The 27461-nt window shown below is 39.3% G+C and overlaps 1 protein-coding gene across 1 annotated transcript in view; it reads right to left on the reverse strand.

Annotated features, from left to right (window-relative positions):
- The window catches only part of PLPP3 (phospholipid phosphatase 3), an 84829-nt gene extending 79691 nt beyond the window's left edge, over positions 1–5138 (reverse strand). Inside the window, exon 1 of the mRNA XM_059923548.1 lies at positions 4454–5138. Within this exon, the coding sequence (XP_059779531.1) occupies positions 4454–4592 (139 nt within the window). The 5' untranslated portion in view covers positions 4593–5138. The remainder of the gene's footprint in view (positions 1–4453) is intronic.
- Positions 5139–27461: the final 22323 nt, after the last annotated feature.

Consider the following 27461-nt stretch of genomic DNA (forward strand, 5'->3'; position numbering starts at 1 on the left):
CTCACTATTAAAGGTGAAGAGTTTAATAATAACACATGATAATTTTATTTATCCCATAGATGGAACCAGTTTTAGAATTTTATCTCTGCCATTTAACTGCAAATCAAGAAGCATCCAAAAACATTCTAGAATGACTAAATTATATAACATAGTTGCTGACCAAACAAATTCTCTATTTTTACCCATTTGAGCTTCTTTCTCTTTGCCTCACTGACTGTGTTTCCTGGTAGGGAATGGCACAGGAGTTAAGCCTTTCATACCAAACCTGCCCGAGCATCTGTTCCTTCAAAGGTCTCCCACCTCCACCATAAGCTCAGTTACCCCACCTTCCGGTATCAAAAGCCAAAAGAGGAACAGTCTTTCTGAGCAAACGAACCTTTTCTAAAGAGGGCTCAGAGTATACTGTGAAGATTAGATGGCTCAAAATGCTGCTAAATTTTAGGGGTTGCCTTCTCAGCTGAAGTTTAGAACAACAATGAATAAAAATCATCTGTCTTCAACTTACTGACTGGGCCAATGTGACCTCCTCTTGGAAGTGGATGCTTTATGGTCTTCACTGTAATATCATTATTGAGTTTTTAATTTCATGGTCTCATCTACCTATGATTCTGAGACACAGTATATAAAGACAACCACAAAACCTTCATCAAGGGCTCTGGGTTATAAATTCCTTGCATTTGCCCAAGTTTTGAGAGATGACAAATAACTTTCACATCCAATATTTCCTCTGATCCTCACAGCAATGTAATGGAGTGGCCACTCTGATCACTACCTCGCAGATGGGCTAACTGACTTCAGAGGATGAAGGACCTTGAACAAAGCCCAAGGACAAAAAGCTGGACCTGTCTAACTCTGCCTACCCCTCAAAATGCATGGGTTGGAAGGAGGCACTCAGTAAATATCTGGGGAGGGGGACAAGGAAGAGACGGGACAGAGCAGAGAAGCTCCACATGGATTTACCAAATCCCTGCATTTGTGCTATAGCCGTGCACTGCCATTCGTGCTTTCTTCTGAACCACTGTCTCATGGGGTAAAAAGGCGCCCTCAAAATTTGGGAATTACTTAGTGTTAGAACAACCCCAAATCAAAACGATACCTTGGGGCGACGAGACCGTATCACTGAGCAGAAGAGTTGAACCACCTTTATCCATCTACTTTGGTGCAAATGACTAACTGGAAAATGTGGAGAGGCAGGACTTTCTGTAAACCGAGCTTTAGAATTTTCTAATGATCTGAGTTTCAGGGTTCTTCAGATGAGGGAAGAAAAGGGGGATGGACTCCAGTCATGCTCACTGAGGATTAGAGATCAACTCAAATTGACTTCAGTGTGAATCTCAGTTTTCTCATCTATAAAATGGAGACAATCTCATCATCAGAGTTGAAGTGAAACGTACGTAAACTAATGCATCTGAAAAAGAGGCTAACAGAGCTTAGAAAGACAGTAGATGCTCCTTCCTCTTTGCCTGGGAATATTGTCTGCTGCTCTCTTGTAACCTGGTAGAACAGAAGGAGTACATAAAAAAACAGAAGGCCATACTTTTATGCAACTGAAAGGAAAACAAAATCGATTTCAGAAAAACTACTATGCAAAGATTCATAACTGTGTTTATTTAAAAGCAATAATCGGCAAAGATAGCTATTTTCTGAGACATAAACTCCCATTGGTGATTCTCTGCCACCAGATTCCTTTGGTCCTCAAAGGAGAGTGGACTTCTGTTTTTTTCACCAAGAATTTAACATTCCAAAAAGGTATGTGAAACAAGTTAAACTGCTTGCATATTTCCACTTACATAACATGTATATTGCACATCAGCTTTTATTTTTTCCAGACACAAGGAGAGGAAGCTTGGTATATATTCCTGTGAGAGAATAAACAGAAAAATGTCTCCCTTTTTCATATATTAGGGCCTTGTAATCCAGACCATATGATCAATACACTATATAAAAATTAAATCATACTGACAGTCCCAGGCAAAAAGTGAACCAAGTAGAAACAATTTTTTAGGACTGTGATGTGTGGAATATTAAAATCACATGTTGTGTTAATAATTTTCTTTTAGAAGCCAAATAGAGTTCTCCTGCATAAATTTCTCAAGTAAATGTTTACCTTACAGTGTCTCCTATTAAGGGTGGTCGAGAGGCATTAAATTAGTGATATTGTAATTTGGCCTATGCATAGGGGAGACACTTTGAAAATGACTTGGTTGACATTATGTTAATGGCAAGGCACATACCTTAAAACGGAGAGCTGTGTGCTCCTTATGGTAAAATACAAGGTCCTGGTATCTTATTCACTTTTTTTTTTTAGTAAACAAAAATCATTTGCTCGAAGAGGCCAATAGTGAGTAAACTTAACAAACAGCTAGGTATAGAATATTAGCTTTGGAGGGGACACAAGGGAGAGTTGGGGCAGATGAAGAGCTGAAATGTGCAAACATACACCTTACTTAACACCTTCAATGCACAACAGTGTCTTGGGATTTCTGTGTCCCCCACTAAACTATAGCTGATAGGTGTGTCTTTTTGCAAATTCCTTCACACTCTTTCCTTTGATAAGATACACCATCTCGTGGGACTGCCTTCTGAAATCAGAAGAGTGGAAAGAGGAGGGGAGTACAATAAAACTGTCCGAAGGCTGTCAAGTGTGTTCTAGCTCTGCTTTCCTAATCACCAAGTAGGAGGTAGGAGGGTACAGGGAATAGACAGTCTAGAAAGAATTCACCCTACCACCAGGGAACAAAACACATCAGTGAACACTGGGAAGCCCCAGACAAGTTTACAGCAAACAGCTTCAATGTGTTTGTGTTCCTGGTACTCCCCCGGACCAGGGAAGGTCTCTTAAAAATTCAATAGCTTGGCAAGGAGACTTTAAGTACTCATCTCCCCACTGTGCATAATAAGCCAGTGGCCTTCAGGAAGGTAGGCCCCCCAGTGACAATTCCTTTACATAACATCTTAATGCTGAATTGATACGAAGAGGTGGGAATGGGATTTGCCACCTGAACTACAGTCACCTTTCTTCCCTTCCGCAGAGCACAATTTGATCTTCAGCTGTCTCTGCATATCTAAAGGGGGCCATTCTTATATTTAAACTCCAAGAGTCCCTTCTTTCTCTGACTCTCAAAATTAGCTATGGACAGTCAAGCCAAGGACAGATGGACCTCAGTAAAGATCCTGCTACAGAGTCATGAACACAGGGTCATTGGACTCCAGCCCAAGAAGTCTCTGGTTTGCACACTCTGCATGGACAAATCCATTTCAAAGGGGACTTGAGCTTCCGTGCAGGAGTTCTATTTTAAGGGAACTGAACAGGGAACACAGATGTTTCTTCAGTTAGCAGAGTTGGCAGAACAGCTCCTGGACCAAATCCGAGTTCTTAATGCAGGAAGGGGCCTTAGAGAGCATCTAGTTCAACCCACTCACTCAACTGATGAGGAAACTGAGGCCAGAGAGGCAGTTAGGTGGCACCCCCAGCAAGTGGCAGAGTGGCGGTGTCCTGATGACAAGTCCTGCACGCTTCCCATAACACCATGATTCGCTTAAAAAAAAAAAAAATCTACACTGACTTCAACCTTGGAACTCCTGTAGATTCTTGTCAATAGCCACCCCCTGCCCCGGGGGCGAGTTCATAAAGCCTCCTTACCCTCCCACTCCATTCCATTTACTCCTGCTCTTCCAGCTGTGGCTTCCAACTAGTTTGGAAAACAGAAGCGGGCTACAGCCTCAGCTTTCTGGGAGTGCAATTAATTATGGTCCCGATGCATGAACCGTGGCTAGCTTTCCCAGTGCCTCAGTTGCCTCATCGGTGAAATGGACCTCCTCGCCCGTGTTGCACCGAGTCAGGGAGAGGCAGTACTCCCTGGCACACAGTAGGCGCCTAAAAAGTGACTGCTGGATCGGTACCCCGCATCACGCCCCTCGAGAGCACCCTCCCAACCCCCGGGGGGCGTTCAGGAGAGCGGCAAGTGAAAAGGCCCAGGCAGCCCCGGCGGAAGGGCTGGATGTTTACATTTGGCCGGGGGAAGGCAGCGCTCTCCAGGCGGGAGCCCAGCGCTCCAGGAGATCCATCTTACTTGGATGGGGGGCAACCAGCTCTACGCCGGCTCCGGGTACTGGTTCCACCGATTTCCCCTATCCTAACAGGCCGAGCCTTTTCGTGGGACTCTGGCCGGGCTTCCAACCGGAGATCGGCTTTTAGGATTCGGTGTCCAAGTGGCCCGCGAAAGCCTACAGCGCTCCCGACACTCCTTTACAGGCCGGGGAGGCGGCGGGAACGGGGAGGGCGGGGACCCGGGGACCGGGAGCGGCGCGAAGGCTCCGCGAGAAGCCTGCGGGCGGCCCCCGGGACGGACAGCACGGCGCAGCCGGGAGACGCGGCCCGGCGCGGAGCCCCGGTCGGGCTGGGACGCGCGCCGGGCGCCGAGGGCCGGAGGGACAGCGGGGCTGGGCTCACCCATGAAGAGGCAGAAGAGGTCCAGGCAGATGAGCAGCACCCGCTTGCTGCCGCCCTTCCTCGGGTTGTTGTTGAGCGCCGGGCTGCCGCCGTTCTTGCTCTCCGCGACGATCGCCTTGTCGTACTTGTAGTTTTGCATGGCGCTGGTCAAGACGCCCCGCGACAGCAGTCACACACCCAGACGCCCGGGTCGCCTCCCGGCCGAGGCTGCTCGGGGCGCGGCGGGAGAGTGCGGCCCCGCTGCCCGCTTCCAACGGCAGGCGGTGGTGCTTTCTGCTCCCCTGGGGCTCCTCTGCTTTTCCTGCCTCAACCCCGAATCGTTCGAAAGTCCAGTGGGGAGAGAGCCAACTCCCGAGCAGAAACTTCTGCAGCGCCGCGCTGCTCCGGACGCACGGGGCTCCCGTGTCTGTGTGCAAAGCAGCGAGCGGGCAGCGCGGGCGCTTGACCACCTTCCTCCGCGTCTGATTGCTTAATGAATGGGAGCTGCGCGGAGCCCAGCCACGCCGAAGCGCTGCCGAACTCCAACTTTCCTCCTCCTCCTCCTCCTCGCTGCTGCTGCTGCCGCCGCAGCTGCCGCTGTGATCGCCTGGATTTGTTTTCGGCAGTTTTATTTCAAGAGGTCCTTTAAAAAGAGAGAGGGACCTCCTTACTTGGCTCAGAAGAGATTCCGAAAGCACAGCCCCTTCCTTAAGCAGCCGAAGACGTAGGATAATTAAGGCCACATTTTCCCCCACCCCTTTCCAAAAAAAAAAAAAAAAAAAAAAAGTCCTAAAAGGAAAAGTTACTCTCAAACCAGAGAATCCGGGAGCCCCTAGCGTTCAGAAACACTAAAGTGTCACAAAAGGAAAAATAAATAAATAAGTAAAAGAATAAAAAGAAACATTTTCTTGCCGGCCTTGGGTCAGGCAAAAGTTGAGGCTGTGCAGCTCAAAAGCATTTCTCCTCCCTGACACATTTGGGGCTTTCAAGTCTTCATTTTGATTTGAATCATATTATCCCGAAAATACTCAAAAAAAAAAATTTTTTTTAAAGATCTTAACACCCAGCACCGGGTACTGGGGTAGATTCTGAGGATACGAACAGGAAAAGGACTGCACAACTCTGGAGCTAGACCCTGTGGACTGGAATCTTGGCCATGGCTCTGTGCCTTGGTTTCCCCATATGTAAACTGGAGATAATAACTGTTTCTCCTAAATAGAGTAATTGTGAAGACTTAAATAGCTAACCCATATAAGCGCCTACAACAGTGCCAGGTATATAGGTGTTAACTATGACTTTTACTCCTGTTTCCAAGGTGAACGAGTCCCAATCCCTACAACCCCCTGCTAGTTCAGCTGGTCCCCAGCCTGCTTGTACAACTACGAGGGGTAGTTTTTGGGGCAATCTAATGCTTTGCCTTAGAGGCTGTCATATGCTTTTAAATTAATTATTTTATGTGAATTAATTTTTCTTCCAGGTAGACTATAATCATTTCCAAGGCAAGGGCCTTTCCTTCTATCTTCTGTAGTGCCTAGCAGAAAACTGGGCACACAGTACAATAAATAGGCATTTCTTCCAGATGTCTCTTTTTGTACATCCAGAAATAGAAATAGCTGTAGCTTTTTTATATGTTATATTGTTCACGTTCTTTTTTTATCCTGACTTGTTCCGGGGTTCAGTAACCCTATATCCAGCCACCAGCAGCCACTTGACCTTTCTCCAATAGTCCTTTCCCACTCCACACCCCGTCCTCCTTTTCCCTCTGCCTGTAATGCACATCCATCCCTCCTCTAACTACCAAAATGCTTCTCTTGCTTTAGGGTACTCTGAAATGTCACCTTCTCTATGAGCCCTTTCTTGATCTCTAGACAGAATTAACTTCACTTTCAACACTTTATTTATAACACTCTTGTGGCACTCATCACAGTCTGATTTGGCATTATACTTAGTAAAGGCTAGTCCGCTCTACAGTTTATCAGCTCCAAAGCATCTCCCAGGTACCTCGCACAGAGTCTGACGCCTGCAGAATTAAGCTTAAGTCCAGACTGCACAGCAACAATTGGGCTGGCAAAGAAAGGCAAAATCGCTGTCTTCTGGAAGCAAGAGTAATTGAATCTCTGAGACAGTTTTGGAGCTGGGGTATCTAGCTGCAGATCATACACAGCATTCTCAATCAAAGAGCAGCAAGTAAAAGCCAGGGAAACTAGAAGAACAAATTCCTTAGACGGCTTTACCATGAGAAATACCTTCACTTGACATGTTAAAATAGCAGAAACAATACAAAACCGATTTCACCATTACTGACATTCTGAAAGGAATTCTGGGATCCTGGTGTCTTCCCTTGCCCACTCAAAGCTCCTTGTTATGATAATCATCCTTGAAGTTCTAAGTCACCAAGCCACATCTTTGGAATCCCAAATGAAAAGTAAGAGCAAACCCCTGAAACTTCAGCAGCCCACTCTAATCTTTCCCTCCTTTGAGTTTCAAAAGTCCTAGGGCATCTGTGCCACTGACAGCCACTAATATTCCACTGTAGAGTCCTCTGTTCTTATTTGAATTTTATAGTCACCTCCCTTTACATTTCCTGTCTGTTTTTCCTTCTCTGTGAAATGACTTTTATTAATTTAAGAACAGACATTTTTAAAAGCCAGACTTTTACTGTAGCTAAATGGTATTATAACTCAGCAGTCGCTGCTGGGCTCTTTAAAGTTACTGGGTAAGATTGATGGTAAACTTCAGCTGGCACTAGATTGAATACTAGGAACATTTTTGGCTTCAAGGTTCCCTGGATTAAATTCAACTACTTATTAAGAAAGATAAAAATCTGTTATTCCAGGAGCGAATAAAAGGGAAAATAAATGGATGTTTAAATAAGAGCTTTATATTTCCATTTACAAGGCTCTGTGGGCTATTTTTTTCATAACAAAAAGATCATAGTGTTAATTGATGCATGTCGTTGGGTGCAAACAATTATTACATTTGGATAACTCTTCAAGGGAACAGAACACTACAGATACTCATTAAAATGGACTTGAACTCGTCATAAATATAGTGTCAATATCATTCTTTATGTACTAGGAAATAAAACAGCCTCCCCAGATACATCTGAAGGCCTCTTTGCTTTAAATCCTAAAATTGAAGAGTCCAATTAGCAAGTAAAATGCAACAGAACAGACTGGATAGTTTAGAATGTTGTCATTTCAAAGTAATTACATAATCTAAATTCCTGGTAAACATAGCCCACCAGAATGCATACCTGAAAATGACATCCAGTTCACTAAACTAGTCTGCATAGAAACTATAACATCAGCGGGGATAAATGCCTTTTTAAGATTAACTTATTATGTGTGGCAACAACGGCACATCATTCTTAAATAACTGATACCTCCCAAGAGATTTAAATGGCCTTCATTTCTAAGATCTCTCGTTACCTCATAATTTTATTTCTCTCTCTTTTTAACCCCTAACATTTAATAATTAATCATTTTTTATTTTTTGAAAAGGCATGAATTGGCTCTGGAAATACTTAAGGGAAAGGTAACTGAGTTCCTTTACATAAAATTGTGTAGTCAAAAGGTCAGAGCCCAAACTTCCCAAGCCATTGAAATTCACTTAAAGAAACCTAAGTTTTAGCTAACAAGTACCCATTTATCCAAGTTCTTTAAAAGTGTTACATTCCATCTCTGGTCTTTACTAAACAAAACTAGTTGGCTTGCTGCTCTAAGTGTTGGATTCAATATCACGAGTGCTCCCACTGGACTAAATAGAGGCCTCCAGAGTAACACTCTGGAGAAAAGGCAGGAAGGAGCAGAAGCTTTGAGGTCTGAACATCTTGATGTGCTGTTTGATCTGAGATATGCTCAACAACCTCTCTGAACCTGAATTTCCTCAACTTTTAAATGGGACTAACATTTTTCTCTGGTTCTGGGGATAAAACATTAATAATGAAATAATACATTTGAAAATACCTAGTACACAATAGGTAGTTGACAAATGTTAATTGAATGTTAATATTTTAAATGAGCACTTTATTTCTATAATATACCTGTTTTAAACACAGATATTAAAAGTTATTCAGTATAGATTAAGGATTAAAGTCTTGGTGGTTCTTATATCAGACTGCCTAGGTTGCAAATAAAGATGTGGCAGAGATCTTAAAAGGTGTTTATCCAGTACTAACTCTGAATGTACCATTTAATTTTATTCATTTTTCCCTAGATGCAAAAACACCTTCAGCATCTCTATATCTATCTTTTTTTGAAATGTGCAATTTCTTGAGAATTCTGAAGGTATTGAATCAAACAAGCTTATTTCTTTTAGACAATTTAGTTACACATTATTTTCTTCAGGATTGTTTGTGAAACTCAAGAAAAGCTATTTGCTTAAACTAATAATCTTGTACAAGTGGGAGTACTTTCATTTTAAAGGCACTTTCACACCTATTATTTTATTCTTACAGTTCACCGAAGTAGGTGTGGGGGGGGTTGCTATCATTAGCCCATTTTATAGATGACAAAACTGAGGCAAGCCCATTTAACTGTATAGAAATGGTTTTCCTCGAAGGTAAAATGGAAATGATTCTAACATTAGCTCATGCGGAGTAAAATAGAACCCTTCACAGTTTATAAAGGCATTTACATTCACTGATCTCATTTCAGGTAGATAAGGCAGAGATTATTATCTTCGTTTTAGAAATGAAGGTACTGAATTTTTGAAAGATAAGAGATTTGCTTAAAATTGGAGGTAAGGAGATTCCTGAAGGACTAGAATGCCAGATCTCTTAATTTCTAAACTAAAATTCTTTTCTTTACATCCTCAAAGGTGCTCAGAAATTTCTGCTGCTCAACCATGATTTCACAGAGTAATTCAGAGGGACTGCAGAATTAGCCTCGCGTCTGTACTAAAAAGATGGAGAAGTTTTATGTTGTTTTGTATTTTCTTATAGACTTGGAAAGGAACAACATTGTTGCACCTTGTGTCACTGAAAAGCAAGAATTGGGTTCATTGTTTGTCAAGCAGTTATTTGTTACAAAAAGGGAGTCTGAGAACACAAAACAGTAGTATTACTGTACAGCAGCCTCAATTCATGTCAATATGTTTACCTTTCTACAAGCAGTCACCTTTACTTTAGCTAGAAATTATAGCAGTTAAGAGCTAACTTTATGATAATTCAAAGAGTGAATGCTGTTCATTAAATTAAAAAAAAAAAAAAAAAAGCAATCTAGAATGGACAGAGGAACTTGCAAATAAAGATGTGGCAGTTTGTCTCCAGAATGGGTAAAACTGGAGCATGGCTGATAACTCAAAAGGAGACCGATGCTGCCACCTTGTGTCATTGTAGAAAAATGCTAGGACCCCCAAAGTGAAAATTGTCATAGTTGGGGGATGGGGAATGGTTGTAATGGGAATTCAGAATTTTTATATCATATGTGAAATAATAATAGCCCAGAGTTTCTGATATTTTCCTGATCCATTACTTATCATTCATGTGACAGGTATATATTGAGTATCTGATATGTACCAAACAATTTTAGGAGCTAGGGATATGGCAATGAACAAAGCAGACAAGAATTACTGTCCTCATTGAGGACCGATAATTAGGTCTCTAATTATCTCATATGTATGGACTCATTAAACAACTCTATGAGGAAGGTTTTCCCATTTTACAGATAAGGTTACTGGGGCACAGGGAAGTTAAGAAACTAGTCTAAGATTATGAAGTTACTAAGTGGTAAAGCCTGGATTTGAACCTGGGCAGTCTGATAAAAGAGCCATTGAGACTTTAATCATTAATCCACACTGAATAAATTTGTCCTCTGTCTAAGGTGCACAAGGGAAAGATCAGTGGTTTCCCCAAGTGGCACTTTAGCTGTGTGTGTCTGGGAAGAAGGGTAGAAGATGTGAACAGTTTTGTGTTTGTGTGTGGGTATACACATACATATACATTTATGTGCATTTACTGAATTCATATGTATACATATTCTGTATACCTATTCACATACATTATGTGTGTATTTATTCACTGTATATATATGGGTGTTTATTCATTCATTTAATCACTCACACATTTTCATGAGCACCTGTTCTACACTAGAATTCATGCTAGATTCTAGAGATAATCAAATGAAAAGTTTATGGTCCCTTTCCTCAAATGACTCATTTTTAGTAGGAGAAAAACATAACCAAATACTTGCAATATTATCCTGACTCTCATCACATTTTATTATAAAGACTTAATTGGTTTCTTCAAAAGCCTGTACTCTTCAGACAAAAGCCAAACCTTTGTGCCTAGCATGGTACATAATAAGTCGTCAAAAAGTAGTTGTTGAATAAAAGGCTAGCAGAGAGTTATAAGTTCCACATAGGGCCATCAGGGAAAGTTTCACAAAGCAGATAAGGCAGGGCTGCATAATAAGGCTGGAAAAGACATGTAATAACTTGAGTACATAGAAACAAAAGAGTTAAACCATTCATAAAACTTAATCCCAGAAGGATCATTGATGTAAACATGAATGATAAAATACAGCTTTTAGAATCGAACAAAGGAGAACCTATTCATGACTGTGGGGTAGGCAAAGATTTCCTATATGGGAATAAAAAACAATAATGACAAAAGAAGAGATACAAATTGGAATATTTTAAAATTAAGAACTTATATTTATGAAATACATCCGATGTCACTGAACTATGGCCTGTAGGTTAAATTCAGCCCACTACATGTCTTTGTACAGCCTGTGAGCTCAAAATGGTTTTTACGTTTTCACATGGTTGGAAAAACTCTAAAGAAGAATAATATTTCATGATATGTGAAATGTATATGAAATGCAAAATTTTGGTGCCCATAAATAAAGTTTTATTGGAATGCAGCCATGCTTATTCATTTAATTGTATGGCTATCTACAGCTGCTTTTGTGCCACAAAGGCAGAGTTGAGTAGTTGCAACAGAGATCACATGGCCTACAAAGTCTAAAATATTTTCTATCTGGCCCTTTATGGAAAAAGTTTGATGACAGCCAAAATACACAAGCAAGAAAGTGAAAAGACAATTAGGACAGATTAGGAAAAGATGTATATCTGCAAACAGAATTTATATCCAGAATGTATAAGGAACTACAAATCAATCAAAAATACAGACAACCCTCCAAATTTTTAAAGGTTCGGGGGAGAGGGGCAAGTCTTGAATAGGCACTTCACAAAAGAGGATATATGAATGACCAATAAGCGTAGGACAAGGTGCTCAACATAATTAGACATTAGGGAAATGCAAATTAAAAGCACTGTATATCTATCAGAATGGCTACAATTAAAAATCCTGACAATATCAAGTGCTGGTGAGGATGTGGACCAACAGGAGTGAAAACTGGTATAGTTGCTTTGAAAAATTCTTTGGTAATATCTACTAAAATTGAACATATGCATATCCTATGACCCAGCAGTCCCACTCCTATGGATGTGCCCAACAAAGATAAAGGCATATGTCTATCAAAAGACTTGTACAAGAAGGTTCAAAGCAACTTTATTCATGATAGCTCACAAACGGAAGCAACACAAATGCCAATCAAAAATAGAATGACTAAATAAATTAGGATATATCATACAGTGGAATACTATGCAGCAGTGAAAAAGAATGACCTGCATCTACACAGAGGAACATGGATGAATCTCTCAGGCATAATGTTGAAAAAAAAGAAATTGACATGCAGAAACCCTAAGAAACTAATGCCTTGAGTTACTATTTTATTTTCTTCAGTCCAACAAAAATTTTTCTTTCTTTCTTTAAATGTTAGAGGGTGGGGAAATGGGATACAGAGGGTAGACAGGAAGATGCGGGACCTTTGCACTGAATGTTCCCTCTGTTGTAATGTTCCCCTCCTTCAGCCCTTTATTCACCATGTCCACATCTGTCCTGACGCCATTAATTTATTTTTCTCCATAGAATTCATGCATCTTACTTGTTTGTTTCTTTCCTGTCTTCCTCCACCAGACTTCAAACTCTATTAGAATAAGAACTTTTGTCTTTTTTCACCTTGTGTCTCCTTAGCACCTGGCACTTAGCAAATATTTTTGAATTAGTAAATAGTCAACTTAGTAACTAATTGAATTACTAAATAATCAAAAAAGTGAGTGAATGAATGAATGACCAGCTGGGATGGCACACACGAACGCTTCAGGAAGAGTTAATGATAAGTTTAGATATTGTCAAGTCAGAGTCCTCACGGGAGGAGGCCTGCTTTATTGATATTCATCAGATAAAAGACACAGCTGTGGAGTTTCATCTCTTAGCAGCCAGTGTCCCAGACCAACCCAACTCTTCTTTTCTCAGCAACTATAGTGTCTGCTTCACTGTTTAAGCTGAATTCCAAATTTGCTAATTGCGTTCTATCTTCCCAGCCTGGACTGTGCCTCCTCTCTCAGACATTCCTTTTTCCATTGTCCCCTCTTCAGCAATGTTAACCGGGCTTTATCTCCCATCTTACACTGTTGGGCGGTATAGTGGGCTTTCCAGTAGGAGAGGGTGTCTCAGGTTAATCTAATCTGGATAAAAGCTAAAAGTTTGATTAAGACAAAATTCAGGTGGAAAAATAAGGAAAGAAATGTTAGTCCCATTCTTCGAACATCTATTACACACTGGTGTCTTTCATGTATATTATCTCATCTCTTCATGTTAACCCTGTGAGATAATAGTAATAGTTACCACATATATTGGGCTTATATGCCAAGCCCAAAGCACTTTGCTTGTATTATCTAATGCAGCAGTCCCCAACTTTTTGGCACCAGGGACCGGTTTCGTGGAAGACAATTTTTCCACGGACGGGGTTGGGAGGATGGTTCAGGAGGTACTGCAAACGATGGGGAGCGGCAGATGAAGCTTTGCCACTCACCTCCTGCTGTTCAGCCCGGTTCCTAAGAGGCCATGGACCGATACCAGTCTGCGGCCCAGGGGTTGGGGATCCCTGATCTAATGCATGTACTATTTAATGCCCCTAGGAGATAGGTGCTTTTATTTTTATTTATTTATTTTTTAAACATCTTTATTGAAGTATAATTGCCTTACAATGGTGTGTTAGCTTCTGCTTTATAACAAAGTGAATCAGTTATACATATACAATATGTTCCCATTTCTCTTCCCTCTTGCATCTCCCTCCCTCCCACCCTCCCCATCCCACCCCTCTAGGTGGTCACAAAGCACAGAGCTGATCTTTTATTAATGAGATTCAAAGAGGTGAAGTAACTTGCCCAAGGTCACACAACAATAGTCATGGTGGAGCCAGGATCCAAAACAGACAGTTGGGGTCCAAAGTCTGTGCTCTTAACCAACAAGCTGTAATAACCCAATAGGCTACTATTTGACTATTAGAGGGTATTGCTATCTCCTGATGAAGGAATCAGGAAAGAAATAATTTTAGTCAATGTCACAGTGCTAGTAAATGGCAGAGCCAATATCTGAACCCAATTTAGACCATATTATCAAACTACCTATGTACATCGACGCTTTGTTGTTTTCAGATGCATCTCAAATTTAGCATGTCTGGAAAAATACTATCCCAAACCACTCTTCCGCTAGGGGTCTCCACCTAAGTAAATAGAATCTCCATCTACCAATATCCTTCATGCCCTACATCCAACCAGTCACCAACTTTCATTGCTTCTCCCTCCAAAGTAGATCACAAACTCTATCTCTTACCTCTGCCTCAACATCAACCATCCTTTCTTCCTTATCTACTGCAATAACCTTTTAATTGCTCTGGTTCTACATTTGCCCACTTCTAACTCTCCACACAACAGCCAGAATGATTTTTGAAATGGGAATTTGATTATGTCACTTACCTGCTTAAATCCTTTTTAAACTTTGAGACTTATGATAAAATTTAAAATCCTTCATAATGTGGTCCTTAACTAACTCTCCAGCTTATTCCCCACCTTGCTCATACACTCTGGGGACACTGGCTTTCCCTGTATTCCTCAAAGATATTAAGTTCCTTCCCAATTTGGAGTCTTTACATATACTGCTCCTCTTATTATGTTCTTTCCTCCCTTCTATTGCCTTCCATTTTTTAACAGCTTTATAAAGATGTAATTCACACATCAAAAAATATGCCCATTTAAAATGTACAGTTCAATGGTTTTAGTATATTCACAGAGATGAGCAACCATAACCACAATCAATTTTAGAACATTTTTATCATCCTCAAAAGAAACCTGAAAAAATATATATATATATATAATTGAATCACTTTGCTATACAGCATAAATTAACACAACATTGTAAATCAACTGTAGTTCAATAAGATAAAATTTAAAAAAAGAAACCTGTATCCATTAGCAGTCACCTCCCTATTTCCTACAATCCCTCCAGGGCTGAATAGTCACTAACCTATTTTCTGTCGCTATGGATTTGCTTATTCTGGATATTTCATATAAATGGAGTCGTATAATATATGGTCTTTTTTGACTGGCTTCTTTCACTTGGATAATGTTTTCAAGGTTCATCCAAGTTGTAGCATGTATTAGTACTTCACTTTTTTTTTCTTACCGAGTATTATTCCACTGTATGGGTACACCACATTTTTGTTTATACACCCATTGGGTGACATTTGGGTTGCTTCCACTTCTTGGTTATTATGACTAAAGCTGCTCTAAACATTTGTTCCACTGAGGGACTTTAGCCTTTACTCAGAATGAAATGAAAGTCTATTTCAGAGCTGGGGTCAGAGGAGTGATGATCAGACTTGACTTTTAAAAGAATTATTCTGGATGTTTTGAGAGTAGACTGGATGTGGGCAAAGGTAGAAGCAGGACTCTCTAGTTTAGAGACTATTGCAGTAATCCAAGAGAAAGACAGTTGTGGGTCAATTTAAGGCAGTAGGTAAAGAAGGTGATGACAGAGGTCAGATTCTGGAAATACTTTGAAGGTAGAACCAACAGGATTTGCTGACAAAATGGATGTGTGGTAGGAGAAAAAGAGAGACGTCAAAGATGACTTGGAGGCTTTTAGCCTGGGTAACTAGAAGGATGGAGTTGCCATCCCTAGAGGTAAGAAGAACTGAGAGGGAAGCAGGTCTGGGGAGGAAAGATCAGGAGTTCAGTATTGGACATGGAAAATTTGAAATATCTATTAGTTGTTCAGGATGTCAAGTAGACAGATGTATATTATAGATATCATTTTATTTGTCCTTGTAACATCAAATAACATACTACTAATTTAATTTTTTACTCATTCAGTGAACAATTAGTGAATGTCTAGATGTTTAAGGCACACCTGTAGGTATCCAATAAAGATAATCTAACTCTGTTTATGCCTCTGACAGTATTCTACATACTGCCAGTGAATCAGTGAAAGCAGCATGGGGTGTGGAGACAAGAATGTTAGTTCTGTCTCTGTTGCAATTGATTATGTGGTTTGGGCAAGTATCTTCATTTGTTTGTGCTTCAATTTCTTCAACTTTAAAATGGGGGGGGGGGTTGGACTTCCCTGGTGGTCCAGTGGTTAAGAATCCACCTGCCAACGCAGGGGACACAGGATCCATCCCTGGTTAGGGAAGATCCAACATTGCCGTGGAGCAGTTAAACCCATGTGCCACAACTACTGAAGCCCATGCACCTAGACCCCGTGCTCCGCAACGAAGAGTAGCCCCTGCTCGCCGCAACTAGAGAAAGCCCGCGTGCAGCAATGAAGACCCAGCGCAGCCAAAAATAAATTTTTAAAAAATGGGGGGGTGTGCAAGATGATAGCCAAGATCCCTCCCCCACCCCCAGCCCTAAAAATCCTTCAATTTGCTTACCTTAATTGAAACCTAGTTTTCCCCAGTTTACAGCATTTCCTTAAACTTTGCTGAGGAAGGCAGCTACTTTTCTTTCTGTTAATTCACTAAACAAAGAAAAAGAAGTTGGTCTATATATTCCTGACTCTCCATGGCCACCTCCATAACTTTGTTTCTCTTTCATAAATTTAACAATCTCTTCTTTAAAAAACAAACAAATGAATCTTTTTATTATTATTACGAAAGTACTACATATTCAATGTAGACAAAAATTAAAATTTAATATTATGTTGTGTCTTCTTTTCCTTTGCTAATTTCTTTTTTTAATTTTTTTAATTATTTAAATTTTTAATTTTTTTTCATCTTTATTGCAGTATAATTGCTTTACACTGCTGGGTTAGTTGCTGCTGTATAACAAAGTGAATCAGCTATATGTATACATATATCCCCATATCCCCTCCCTCTTGTGTCTCCCTCCCACCCTCCCTATCCCAACCCTCTAGGTGGTCACAAAGCACCGAGCTGATTTCCCTGTGCTATGCGGCTTCTTCCCACTAGCTATCTATTTTACATTTGGTAGTGTATATATGTCAATGCCACTCTCTCACTTCGTCCCTACTTACCCTTCCCCTTCCCCATGTCCTCAAATCCAGTCTCCACATCTGCGTCTTTATTCCTGTCCTGCCGCTACGTTCTTCAGAACCTTTTTTTTTTAGATTCCATATATATGTGTTAGCATACAGTATTTGTTTTTCTCTTTCTGACTTACTTCATTCTAGGTCTATCCACCTCACTACAAATAACTCAATTTCATTTCTATTTATGGAGTAATATTCCATTGTATATATGTGCCACATCTTCTTTATCCATTCATCTATCGATGGACACTTGGGTTGCTTCCATGTCCTGGCTATTGTACATAGGGCTGCAATGAACATTGTGGTACATGACTCTTTTTGAATTATGGCTTTCTCAGGGTATATGCCCAGTAGTGGGAATCCTGGGTCATATAGTAGTTCTATTTTTAGTTTTTTAATGAACTTCCATACTGTCCTCCATAGTGGTTGTATCAATTTACATTCCCACCAAGAGTGTAAGAAGGTTCCCTTTTCTCCACACCCTCTCCAGAATTTATTGTTTGCAGATTTTTTGATGATGGCCATTCTGACTGGTGTGAGGTGATAGCTCATTGTAGTCTGGATTTGCATTTCTCTAATGATTAGTGTTGTTGAGCATCCTTTCATGTGTTTGTTGGCAATCTGTATATCTTCTTTGGAGAAATGTCTGTTTAGGTCTTCTGCCCATTTTTGGATGGGATTGTTTTTTTTTTTTAATATTGAGCTGCATGAACTGTTTGTATATTTTGGAGATTAATCCACTGTCAGTTGCTTTGTTTACAAATATTTTCTCCCATTCTGAGGGTTGTCTTTTCATCTTGTTTATGGTTTACTTTGCTGTGCAAAAGCTTTTAAGTTTCAATAGGTCCCATTTCTTTATTTTTATTTTCATTTCCATTTCTCTAGGAGGTGGGTCAAAAAGGATCTTGCTGTGATTTATGTCATAGAGTGTTCTGCCTATGTTTTCCTCTAAGAGTTTTATAGTGTATAGTCTTACATTGAGGTCTTAAATCCATTCTGAGTTTATTTTTGTGTATGGTGTTAGGGAGTGTTCTAATTTCATTCTTTTACATGTAGCTGTCCACTTTTCCCAGCACCACTTATTGAAGAGGCTGTCTTTTCTCCATTGTATATTCTTGCCTCCTTTATCAAAGATGAGGTGACCATATATATGTGGGTTTATCTCTGGGCTTTCTATCCTGGTCCATTGGTCTATATTTCTGTTTTTGTGCCAGTACCATACTATCTTGATTACTGTAACTTTGTAGTATAGTCTGAAGTCAGGGAGCCTGATTCCTCCAGCTCCGTTTTTCTTTCTCAAGATTGCTTTGGCTATTTGGAGTCTTTTGTGTTTCCATACAAATTGTGAAATTTTTTGTTCTGGTTCTGTGAAAAGTGCCATTGGTAGTTTGATAGGGATTGCATTGAATCTGTACATTGCTTTGGGTAGTATAGTCATGTTCACAAAGTTGATTCTTCCAATCCAAGAACATGGTATATCCCTCCATCTATTTGTATCATCTTTCAGTGTCTTATAGTTTTCTGCATACAGGTCTTTTGTCTCCTTAGGTAGGTTTATTCCTAGGTATTTTATTCTTTTTGTTGCAATGGTAAATGGGAGTGTTTCCTTGATTTCTCTTTCAGATTTTTCATTATTAGTGTATAGGAATGCAAAAGAATTCCGTGCATTAATTTTGTATCCTGCTACTTTACCAAATTCATTGATTGGCTCTAGTAGTTCTCTGGTAGCATATCTAGGATTCTCTATGTATAGTATCATGTCATCTGCAAACAGTGACAGTTTTACTTCTTCTTTCCAATTTGGATTCCTTTTACTTCCTTTTTGTCTCTGATTGCTGTGGCTAAAACTTCCAAAACTATGTTGAATAATAGTGGTGACAGTGGGCAACCTTGTCTTGTTCCTGATCTTAGTGGAAATGGTTTCAATTTTTCACCATTGAGAACGTTGTTGGCTGTGGGTTTGTCATATATGGCCTTTATTATGTTGAGGTAAGTTCCCTCTATGCCTAGTTTCTGGAGAGTTTTTATCATAAATGGGTGTTGAATTTTGTTGAAAGTTTTCTGCCTCTATGGAGATTATCATATGGTTTTTATTCTTCAGTTTGTTAATATGGTGTATCACATTGATTGATTTGCGTATATTGAAGAATTTTGCATTCCTGGGATAAACCCCACTTGATGATGGTGTATGATCCTTTTAATGGGCTGCTGGATTCTGTTTGCTGTATTTTGTTGAGGATTTTTGCATCTATGTTCATCAGTGATATTGGCCTGTAGTTTTCTTTTTTTTTGTAACATCTTTCTCTGATTTTGCACTTGATCTTAGCCAAAAGGCCGAGAAGCGATCTTTCTCTGATTTTGGTATCAGGGTGATGGTGGCCTCGTAGAATGAGTTTGGGTGTGTTCCTCCCTCTGCTATATTTTGGAAGAGTTTGAGAAGGATAGGTGTTAGCTCTTCTCTAAAAGTTTGATAGAATCGCCTGTGAAGCCATCTGGTCCTGGGCTTTTGTTTGTTGGAAGATTTTTAATCACAGTTTCAATTTCAGTGCTTGTGATTGGTCTGTTTATATTTTCTATTTCTTCCTGGTTCAGTATCGGAATGTTGTGCTTTTCTAAGAATTTGTCCATTTCTTCCAGGTTGTCTATTTTATTGGCATAGAGTTGCCTGTAGTAATCTCTCATGATCCTTCGTATGTCTGAAATGTCAGTTAATACTTCTCCTTTTACATTTCTAATTCTGTTGATTTGAGCCTTCTCCCTTTTTTTCTTGATGGGTCTGGCTAACTGTTTATCGATTTTGTTTATCTTCTCAAAGAACCAGCTTTTAGTTTTATTGATCTTTGCTATTGTTTCCTTCATTTCTTTTTCATTTATTTCTGATCTGATCTTTATGATTTCTTTCCTTCTGCTAACTTTGGGGTTTTTTTGTTCTTCTTTCTCTAATTGCTTTAGGTGTAAGGTTAGGTTGTTTATTTGAGATTTTTCCTGTTTCTTGAGGCATGATTGTATTGCTATAAACTTCCCTCTTAGAACTACTTTTGCTGCATCCCATAGGTTTTGGGTAGTCGTGTTTTCATTGTCATTTGTTTCTAGGTATTTTTTTATTTCCTCTTTCATTTCTTCAGTGACCTCTTGGTTATTCAGTAGCATAATGTTTAGCCTCCATATGTTTGTATTTTTTACGGTTTTTTTTCCTGTAATTAGTCTCATAGTGTTGTGGTCAGAAAAGATGCTTGATATGATTTCAATTTTCTTAAATTTACCAAGGCTTGACTTGTGACCCAAGATATGATCTATCCTGGAGAATGTTCTACGAGCATTTGAGGAGAAAGTGTATTCTGTTGTTTTTGAATGGAATGTCCTATAAATATCAATTAAGCCCATCTTGTTTAATGTATCATTTAAAGCTTGTTTTTCCTTATTTATTTTCATTTTGGTTGATCTGTCCATTGGTGTAAGTGAGGTGTTAAAGTCCCCCACTATTATTGTGTTACTGTTGATTTCCCCTTTTACAGCTGTTAGTATTTGCCTTATGTATTGAGGTGCTTCTATGTTGGATACATAAATATTTACAATTGTTGTATTTTCTTCTTGGATTTATCCCTTGATAATTATGTAGTGTACTTTTTTGTCTCTTATAATAGTCTTTATTTTTAAGTCTACTTTGTCTGATATGAGAATTGCTACTTCAGCTTTCTCTTGATTTCCATTTGCATGGAATATCTTTTTCCATCCCCTCACTTTCAGCCTGTATGTGTCCCTAGGTCTGAAGTGTGTCTCTTGTAGACAACATATAGATGGGTCTTGTTTTGTATCCATTCAGCCAGTCTATGTCTTTTGGTTGGAGCAATTAATCCATTTACATTTAAGGTAATTATCGATATGTATGTTCCTATTACCATTTTCTTAATTGTTTTGGGTTTGTTTTTGTAGGTCTTTTCCTTCTCTTGTGTTTCCCGCCTAGAGAAATTCCTTTAGCATTTGTTGTAAAACTGGTTTGGTGGTGCTGAATTCTCTTAGCTTTATCTTGTCTGTAAAGGTTTTAATTTCTCTGTCGAATCTGAATAAGATCTTTGCTGGGTAGAGTAATCTTGGTTGTAGGTTTTTCCCTTTCAGCACTTTAAATATGTCCTGCCACTCCCTTCTGGCTTTCAGAGTTTCTGCTGAAAGACCAGCTGTTAACCTTATGGGGATTCCCTTGTATGTTATTTGTTGCTTTTCCTTTGCTGCTTTTAATATTTTTTCTTTGTATTTGATTTTTGATAGTTTGATTAATTTGTGTCTTGGTGTGTTTCTCCTTGGATTTATCTTGTATGGGACTCTCTGCACCTCTTAGACTTGATTGACTATTTCCTTTCCCACATTAGGGAAGTTTTCATGTATAATCTCTTCAAATATTTTCTCAGTCCCTTTCTTTTTCTCTTCTTCTGGGACCCCTATAATTCAAATGTTGGTGCATTTAACGTTGTCCCAGAGGTGTCTGAGACTGTCCTCAATTCTTTTTTTTTTTTTTTTTATCTGAAGGGTTGTGTGCTACATTGTACACACATGGTAATACTGATTGATTTTTACAGTGAAAATCTGCATTCTATGACATGTAATTTATTTCTCAATAAAGCTTCCTGATATAAAAGAGACATAGTCAGGTGATTACTACATCAAAGAAGAACCTGAATGTAATATATCAGAAGGAGAAAAGAAAGAACTTGGGGGAAAAATTGACAACTGAGAGATTTACAGTAGGGGTTTTCATGAATCCATTCAAGTTTGAAAGAAGAAGACCAGTAAGATCTCTAGGATATAATCAAGCCTCATTAAATAAGTCTCAAGGTAACACGTTTATTCTAGGTGAGGGTGCCTGTAAGGCATGGTACCAGGAAGAAACCTGCTCAAAAGGACCCAAAAAGAGAACGGTAGATGGAGTCTGTATTTGGGAACAATGAGAGTGTATCTCCACATTGGTTTTGCACAAATGATGGAGGTGAGAGGGAATGAAATGCTCTGGACTTTATTTTTTATTTCATGTATTTAACAACACAAGATCACAGGGGTAAAATATAGCACAGTACGTTAAAGTCATCTAAGCTAGAAAGCAAAGAGAAATAGATAAAAAGAAGGCAATCAGATTAAATAATCATTGTTGGTTTTTTATGGAGTAAAAGTGAGACTACAGTTATAGAGTGAAAATAAGGCTAAACCTATTCAGATAAAACTTTCAGAAAGGTCAGAATTCAAGCCAAGACATGGAAGCAACCTAAATGTTCATTGACATCTGAATGGACAAAGAAGATGTGGTGTGTGTGTGTGTGTGTGTGTCTGTGTGTGTGTGTTATATATAATGGAATACTACTCAGCCATGAAAAAGAATGAAATAATGCCATTTGCAGCAACATGGATGGACCTAGAGATTATCGTACTAATTCTTTCCTCAATTCTTTCCATTCTTTTTTCTTTATTTGCTCTGTGGTAGTTATTTCCACTATTTTATCTTCAAAGTCACTTCTCCGTTCTTCTGCCTCCGTTATTCTGCTATTGATTCCTTCTAGAGAATTTTTAATTTCATATATTGTATTATTCGTCATTTGTTTGCTCTTTAGTTCTTCTAGGTCCTTGTTAAACGTTTCTTGTATTTTCTCCATTCTACTTCCAAGATTCTGGATCATCTTTACTATTATTATTCTGAATTCTTTTTCATGTAGACTGCCTATTTCCTCTTCATTTGTTTGGTCTGGTGGGTTTTTACCTTGCTCCTTCATCTGCTGCATATTTCTCTGTCTTCTCATTTTGCTTAACTTACTGTGTTTGGGATCTCCTTTTCCCATGCTGCAGGTTCGTAGTTCCCTTTGTTTTTGGTGTCTGCCCCCAGTGGTTGAGGTTGGTTCAGTGGCTTGTGTAGGCTTCCTGGTGGAGGGGACTGGTGCCTGTGTTCTGGTGGATGAGGCTGGATCTTGTCTTTCTGGTGGGGTGGACCGTGTCCAGTGGTGTGTTTTGGGGCGTCTGTGAATTTAGTATGATTTTAGGCAGCCTCTCTGCTAATGGGTGGGGTTATGTTCCTGTCTTGTTATTTGTTTGGCATGGGGTGTCCAGCACTGGAGCTTGCTGGTCATTGAGTGGAGCAGGGTCTTAGTGTTGAGATGGAGATCTCTGGGAGAGCTCTTGTTGATTGATATTACATGGGGCCAGGAGGTCTCTGGTGGACCAATGTCGTGAACTTGGCTCTCCCACCTCAGAGGCTCAGGCCTGACACCTGGCCAGAGCACCAAGGCCCTGTCAGCCACATGGCACTATATTAAATTCTCCCAGTGATATCTTGTTCTTGAATAGTTGTTTGTTGTACTGCTTCTCTTTCCCAGAAGAGAATGTAAAATCCTTGAGTGGTGTTTCCTAGTCTCCCAGATACCTGCTGGTCTTGGAGGGTCTCCTGGGAGGGGGGGGATGCAGCTGTTCATCACTTCACTCAGGCTGGGGAGAAGTACAGCAGCCACGACTGGGGTGTGTACAAAGTGCCTGTGGTGGCAGAGACCAGCAGGCAGTTGCAACAGACTCCTTTGCTAATGTCTTGTAACACTGTACTCACAGCTCTGGAAGCATCTGTAACATTTTGTCTGCTATTATAGTTATTTGTGTACCAGGAGATTGTACATTTCATGAGGTCAGTGATTGTGTCATACACATTTTTAGTTCTCATAGTATTCAGTTCATTGCCTTGTCGATAACAGACACCCCAAAAATGTATACTGAATTAATGAGCGAGTCAATCAACCAACTATAACAAAATAAAATTTAAAATATTTAATATACAGGGGCTTCCCTGGTGGCACAGTGGTTAAGAATCCACCTGCCAATGCAGGGGACACAGGTTCAAGCCCTGGGCTGGGAAGATCCCACATGTCGCAGAGCAACGAAGCCTGTGCACCACAACTACTGAGCTACTGAGCCTGTGCTCTAGAGCCCACAAGCCACAACTGCTGAGCCCCATGCCACAACTACTGAAGCCTGCGTGCCTAGAGCCCGTGCTCCACAACAAGAGAAGCCACCACAATGAGAAGCCTGCAAACCACAACAAAGAGTAGCCCCCACTCACCGCAACTAGAGAAAAGCCCACGCACAGCAACGAAGACCCAACACAGCCAAAAATAAAATAAATAAAATAAAATAAATAAAAAACATTTAATATACAATAAATAAAATTTCCCAGGAAGACAGTTTTGACATCTGTGGATAGTTTTTCTGCTCTTTTTGAGTTTTTATGTAATATCATTAAACTCCCTTTGATTTTATATATACCTATGAGATCACTGGAATTATCTCTGGCACAGGCAAGATATTTCTAATTTTTGAAAAAAGTGGCATAATGGAAATATCACAGCAAGTAGAATCAGCAATTTGAATTCCAATCAGTCACTAAGTAGCTGTGTGACTTTGGGCAAGTTGCTGTCTCTTCTTAAGCCTCAGTTCCCAGTGTGAGAAAGCGAGAATTGCAGACCTTATATTCTGGGCTGATGTGGGAATACAACGAGATAATTAATGTGGAAATTCTTTGCAGACTGAAATGACCATAGTAAAAAAACCATCTTTAAAAAAAATTAATTTCTGAGAAGGTATACTATTATTACATTATTTTTACTGTTAAAAGGATCATAGTTCTTCAATGGAATAGGTTAGCTGACTCCTAGTTTAATGCTAAGATTTGATAGGGATTTTACTAGAGAGGCATGTTTTGTAATTTTCAAATAAGGGGACAGAGAAATATGTCCATAAAGATTTTGGAAATGTATAAAATCTTAGGGCCACCACACGTGGCTACACAACTGCAGGATCTCCATCCACGTGGACATATATGAAGGCCCCTGGTCTTGTAGAGCATAGCAGTCCTAGTAATCAGCCATGTGGTTAAAAAGCATGGAGAGCCTTAGAATGGGGCACCAGATAAATTCTGTGGATATTTTCAGATATATATTTATAATTTATGATGTTTAAGCCTCAAGGAAAAAAGGTCGGGGGTAGATAAAAACTGTCTCTAATTTTTATGGGGTAAAATCTTCTTGAGGTAAGAAAGACTTAAGACAGCTTGGGGCTCAATATGATCGTTTGACAAGAGGAATTGTTTTAAGCAAGACATTGAATCACTGTCAAATATGTTTCATTCTAGCCAATGGGGAAAAACTTATAAAGCCCTTTGTGAGCCAAATTCAGAGCTATGAATGCTGGAAGGGGAAGACCCTTTTCCATTCCCAGTGATACCAGGAAGGGAAGCAGCAACAGTTTTGGAATGAGCCCAGCAAGTGTCAGAGCAGCAGGGAGACCTGGAGTAGCTGTAGCACCGGGAAGAAAACTTCATCCAGGACCCCATGTGAAAGGCAGCCACTTGCGGGCTTGGGATCCCAGTGACCTCACTGAGAAAGTTTAACAATATTAAAGGTGGTCCCACAGTAACAAAAAGAAAGGGTTTACACAAAGGGACTTGTCACTCAATCTTCTATAAGAATGATAAGCCTGTTTATCTTTTTTTTTTAATCTTTTTTTTCTTACAGTATTATTTAAATTCAAATTTTCCATTTTTTAACTCAGTTGGTAATATAGTCATAAAGAAGACTGTATTATCTTACAGTTGAATCTGGGCAAAGTATTTTGTCTATTGCCCTAATCTGTGAGTTGGAATAAAGGTAAAGGTCACTGCCTCAAGGTAATCACACATAAAAGTTTGTGTTCTTTCCTTGATTATTCTTTCTAGGTCATTCTTCTGGGATAATCAGTAGTTATTCAGGTTTCAGGATTTGATACAGATACTCTCTCTTGAAATAGGGCAGGAAACAGAAAACAGGAGAAAATATTAGGACTAATGTTTGAGGAAGTTCCTTAACCCTTAATAGGCATGTTTCTGAATTTATTTTTTTTAATTTGGAGGATAATGGATGTCTTCCTTGAATTACGTAAATGATTCATTTGATTAAACTCGATATTACGATAGTACAGAGTCAGGATGAACTATTTACTAGCACGTGTGACCACGGGCAATTGACTTCAGCTCTCTGTCCCTAGAGTTTCCTGATCGTAGAATGAGGAGACTAGCTCTGCTTTGAAGTGCTCCTGGGCAGACTAAATAAAGAATGTATATAAAGTCCCAAATAACATGCTCAATTCACAGTAAGTGTTTTATATTTCAGCAATGTAATGGGAGGACTCCCTAGAAACTACATTCTGTCATGAAGGATTAATGCTTCACATACGGTAACTAACTGAAATGCTCAAATTTCTAAAATGTATAGACAAATGAGAAAGGAAACTTAGTATTCTAAACCAGGCAAACAAATTCATCAAAACAGAAAGAGAGCTAAGGAGGAAAACAAGACTGTGAGTTCATGTAGACCAATAAAAATCTTCCTCTGAAAAAGCCTGGGAGGCTGTTGAAATTCTTCCTAGGCTTTGTCATCTGACCTCTAGATTATTTGATTGTATCTAAGTAGGAGGAAGGGTGATAGGATCTACACTCCTCCCCTCTGCAATTTACAAGTTGCAAAACTGGTCTGTGACCACCTTTGCCACGGAAATAAGGTATCTCAGCAGAATTAATTCTTTAATGCATAAACATCATCAAATTTTAGAGCCCTAAGAACTCTTAGTTATAGTGTGGACCTCATTTTATAAGAAGGAAGTTATTTTAGGAAGACTAAGGAACTTGCTTAAAATAGAGAAAGACCAAGATCCCAGATTTGGGGTGATCTGTTTTTTGTTCTTCTGTTTTTTTGTTTTTGTTTTTCAGTTTAAATGAATTGAATTTTTTAAAAATCCCAGATCTTCTCATTCCTAGTCCTGTGCATTTTTCACCACACCACATTGATTTTGTTCCTGTTTTGTTTTGTTTTACATGTAAAGGATTCTGTTTCACCAAAGAAATCGAGGGGAAAAGAGACTTTACATTCATATACCTATTCCTCTGCCTCCTAATCCATAACTCTTATACATGTGGTTTTCAATCAGAGATATTTAGAAACATAGGATGATATTTTTTAGTAGTAGTGCTAAAATAACTTAGCACTCTTTTTAGAAAGACATCAAAATTGATACCTGGCACCATAACATCACAATGTCTAGATTCCAGTGAAAAATTGCAAAGAAGCAAAGAAACGTGCAAAGAAGCAAAGAAACGTGCAAAGAAGCAGGAAAATGTGACCCATAATTAGGAGAAAAATAAGTTAATATAAACAACTCAGAAATGACAGATGTAGGCATGAGCTTTAAAACAGTTCAAGAATTTAAAGGAAAATATAAATACAATGCAGAGGAAATTAAAAATTTGAAAAAGACTAGAATGGAAATTCTACAGTTGAAAAATACAATATCCCAAATTTTAAAAATTCACTGAATGGGTTTAACAGCGTAGGTACTACAGAAGAAAAGATGAGTGAATCTGAAGACATAGTAAACTGAAATATAGCTAAGTGAAGCACAGAGAAAAAAGACTGAAAAAGAATGAGCAGTTACAATGACTTGTGGGATAACACAGGCATATCTCGCTTTATTGCACTTTGCTTTATTGTGTTTTGCCGATATGCATATTTTACAAATTGAAGGTTTGTGGCAACCCTGCATCTATTGGTGCCATTTTCCCAACAGCATTTGCTCACT

The sequence above is a fragment of the Balaenoptera ricei genome, chromosome 1, assembly GCF_028023285.1.
Source record: "Balaenoptera ricei isolate mBalRic1 chromosome 1, mBalRic1.hap2, whole genome shotgun sequence".
NCBI classification, from domain to species: domain Eukaryota; kingdom Metazoa; phylum Chordata; class Mammalia; order Artiodactyla; family Balaenopteridae; genus Balaenoptera; species Balaenoptera ricei.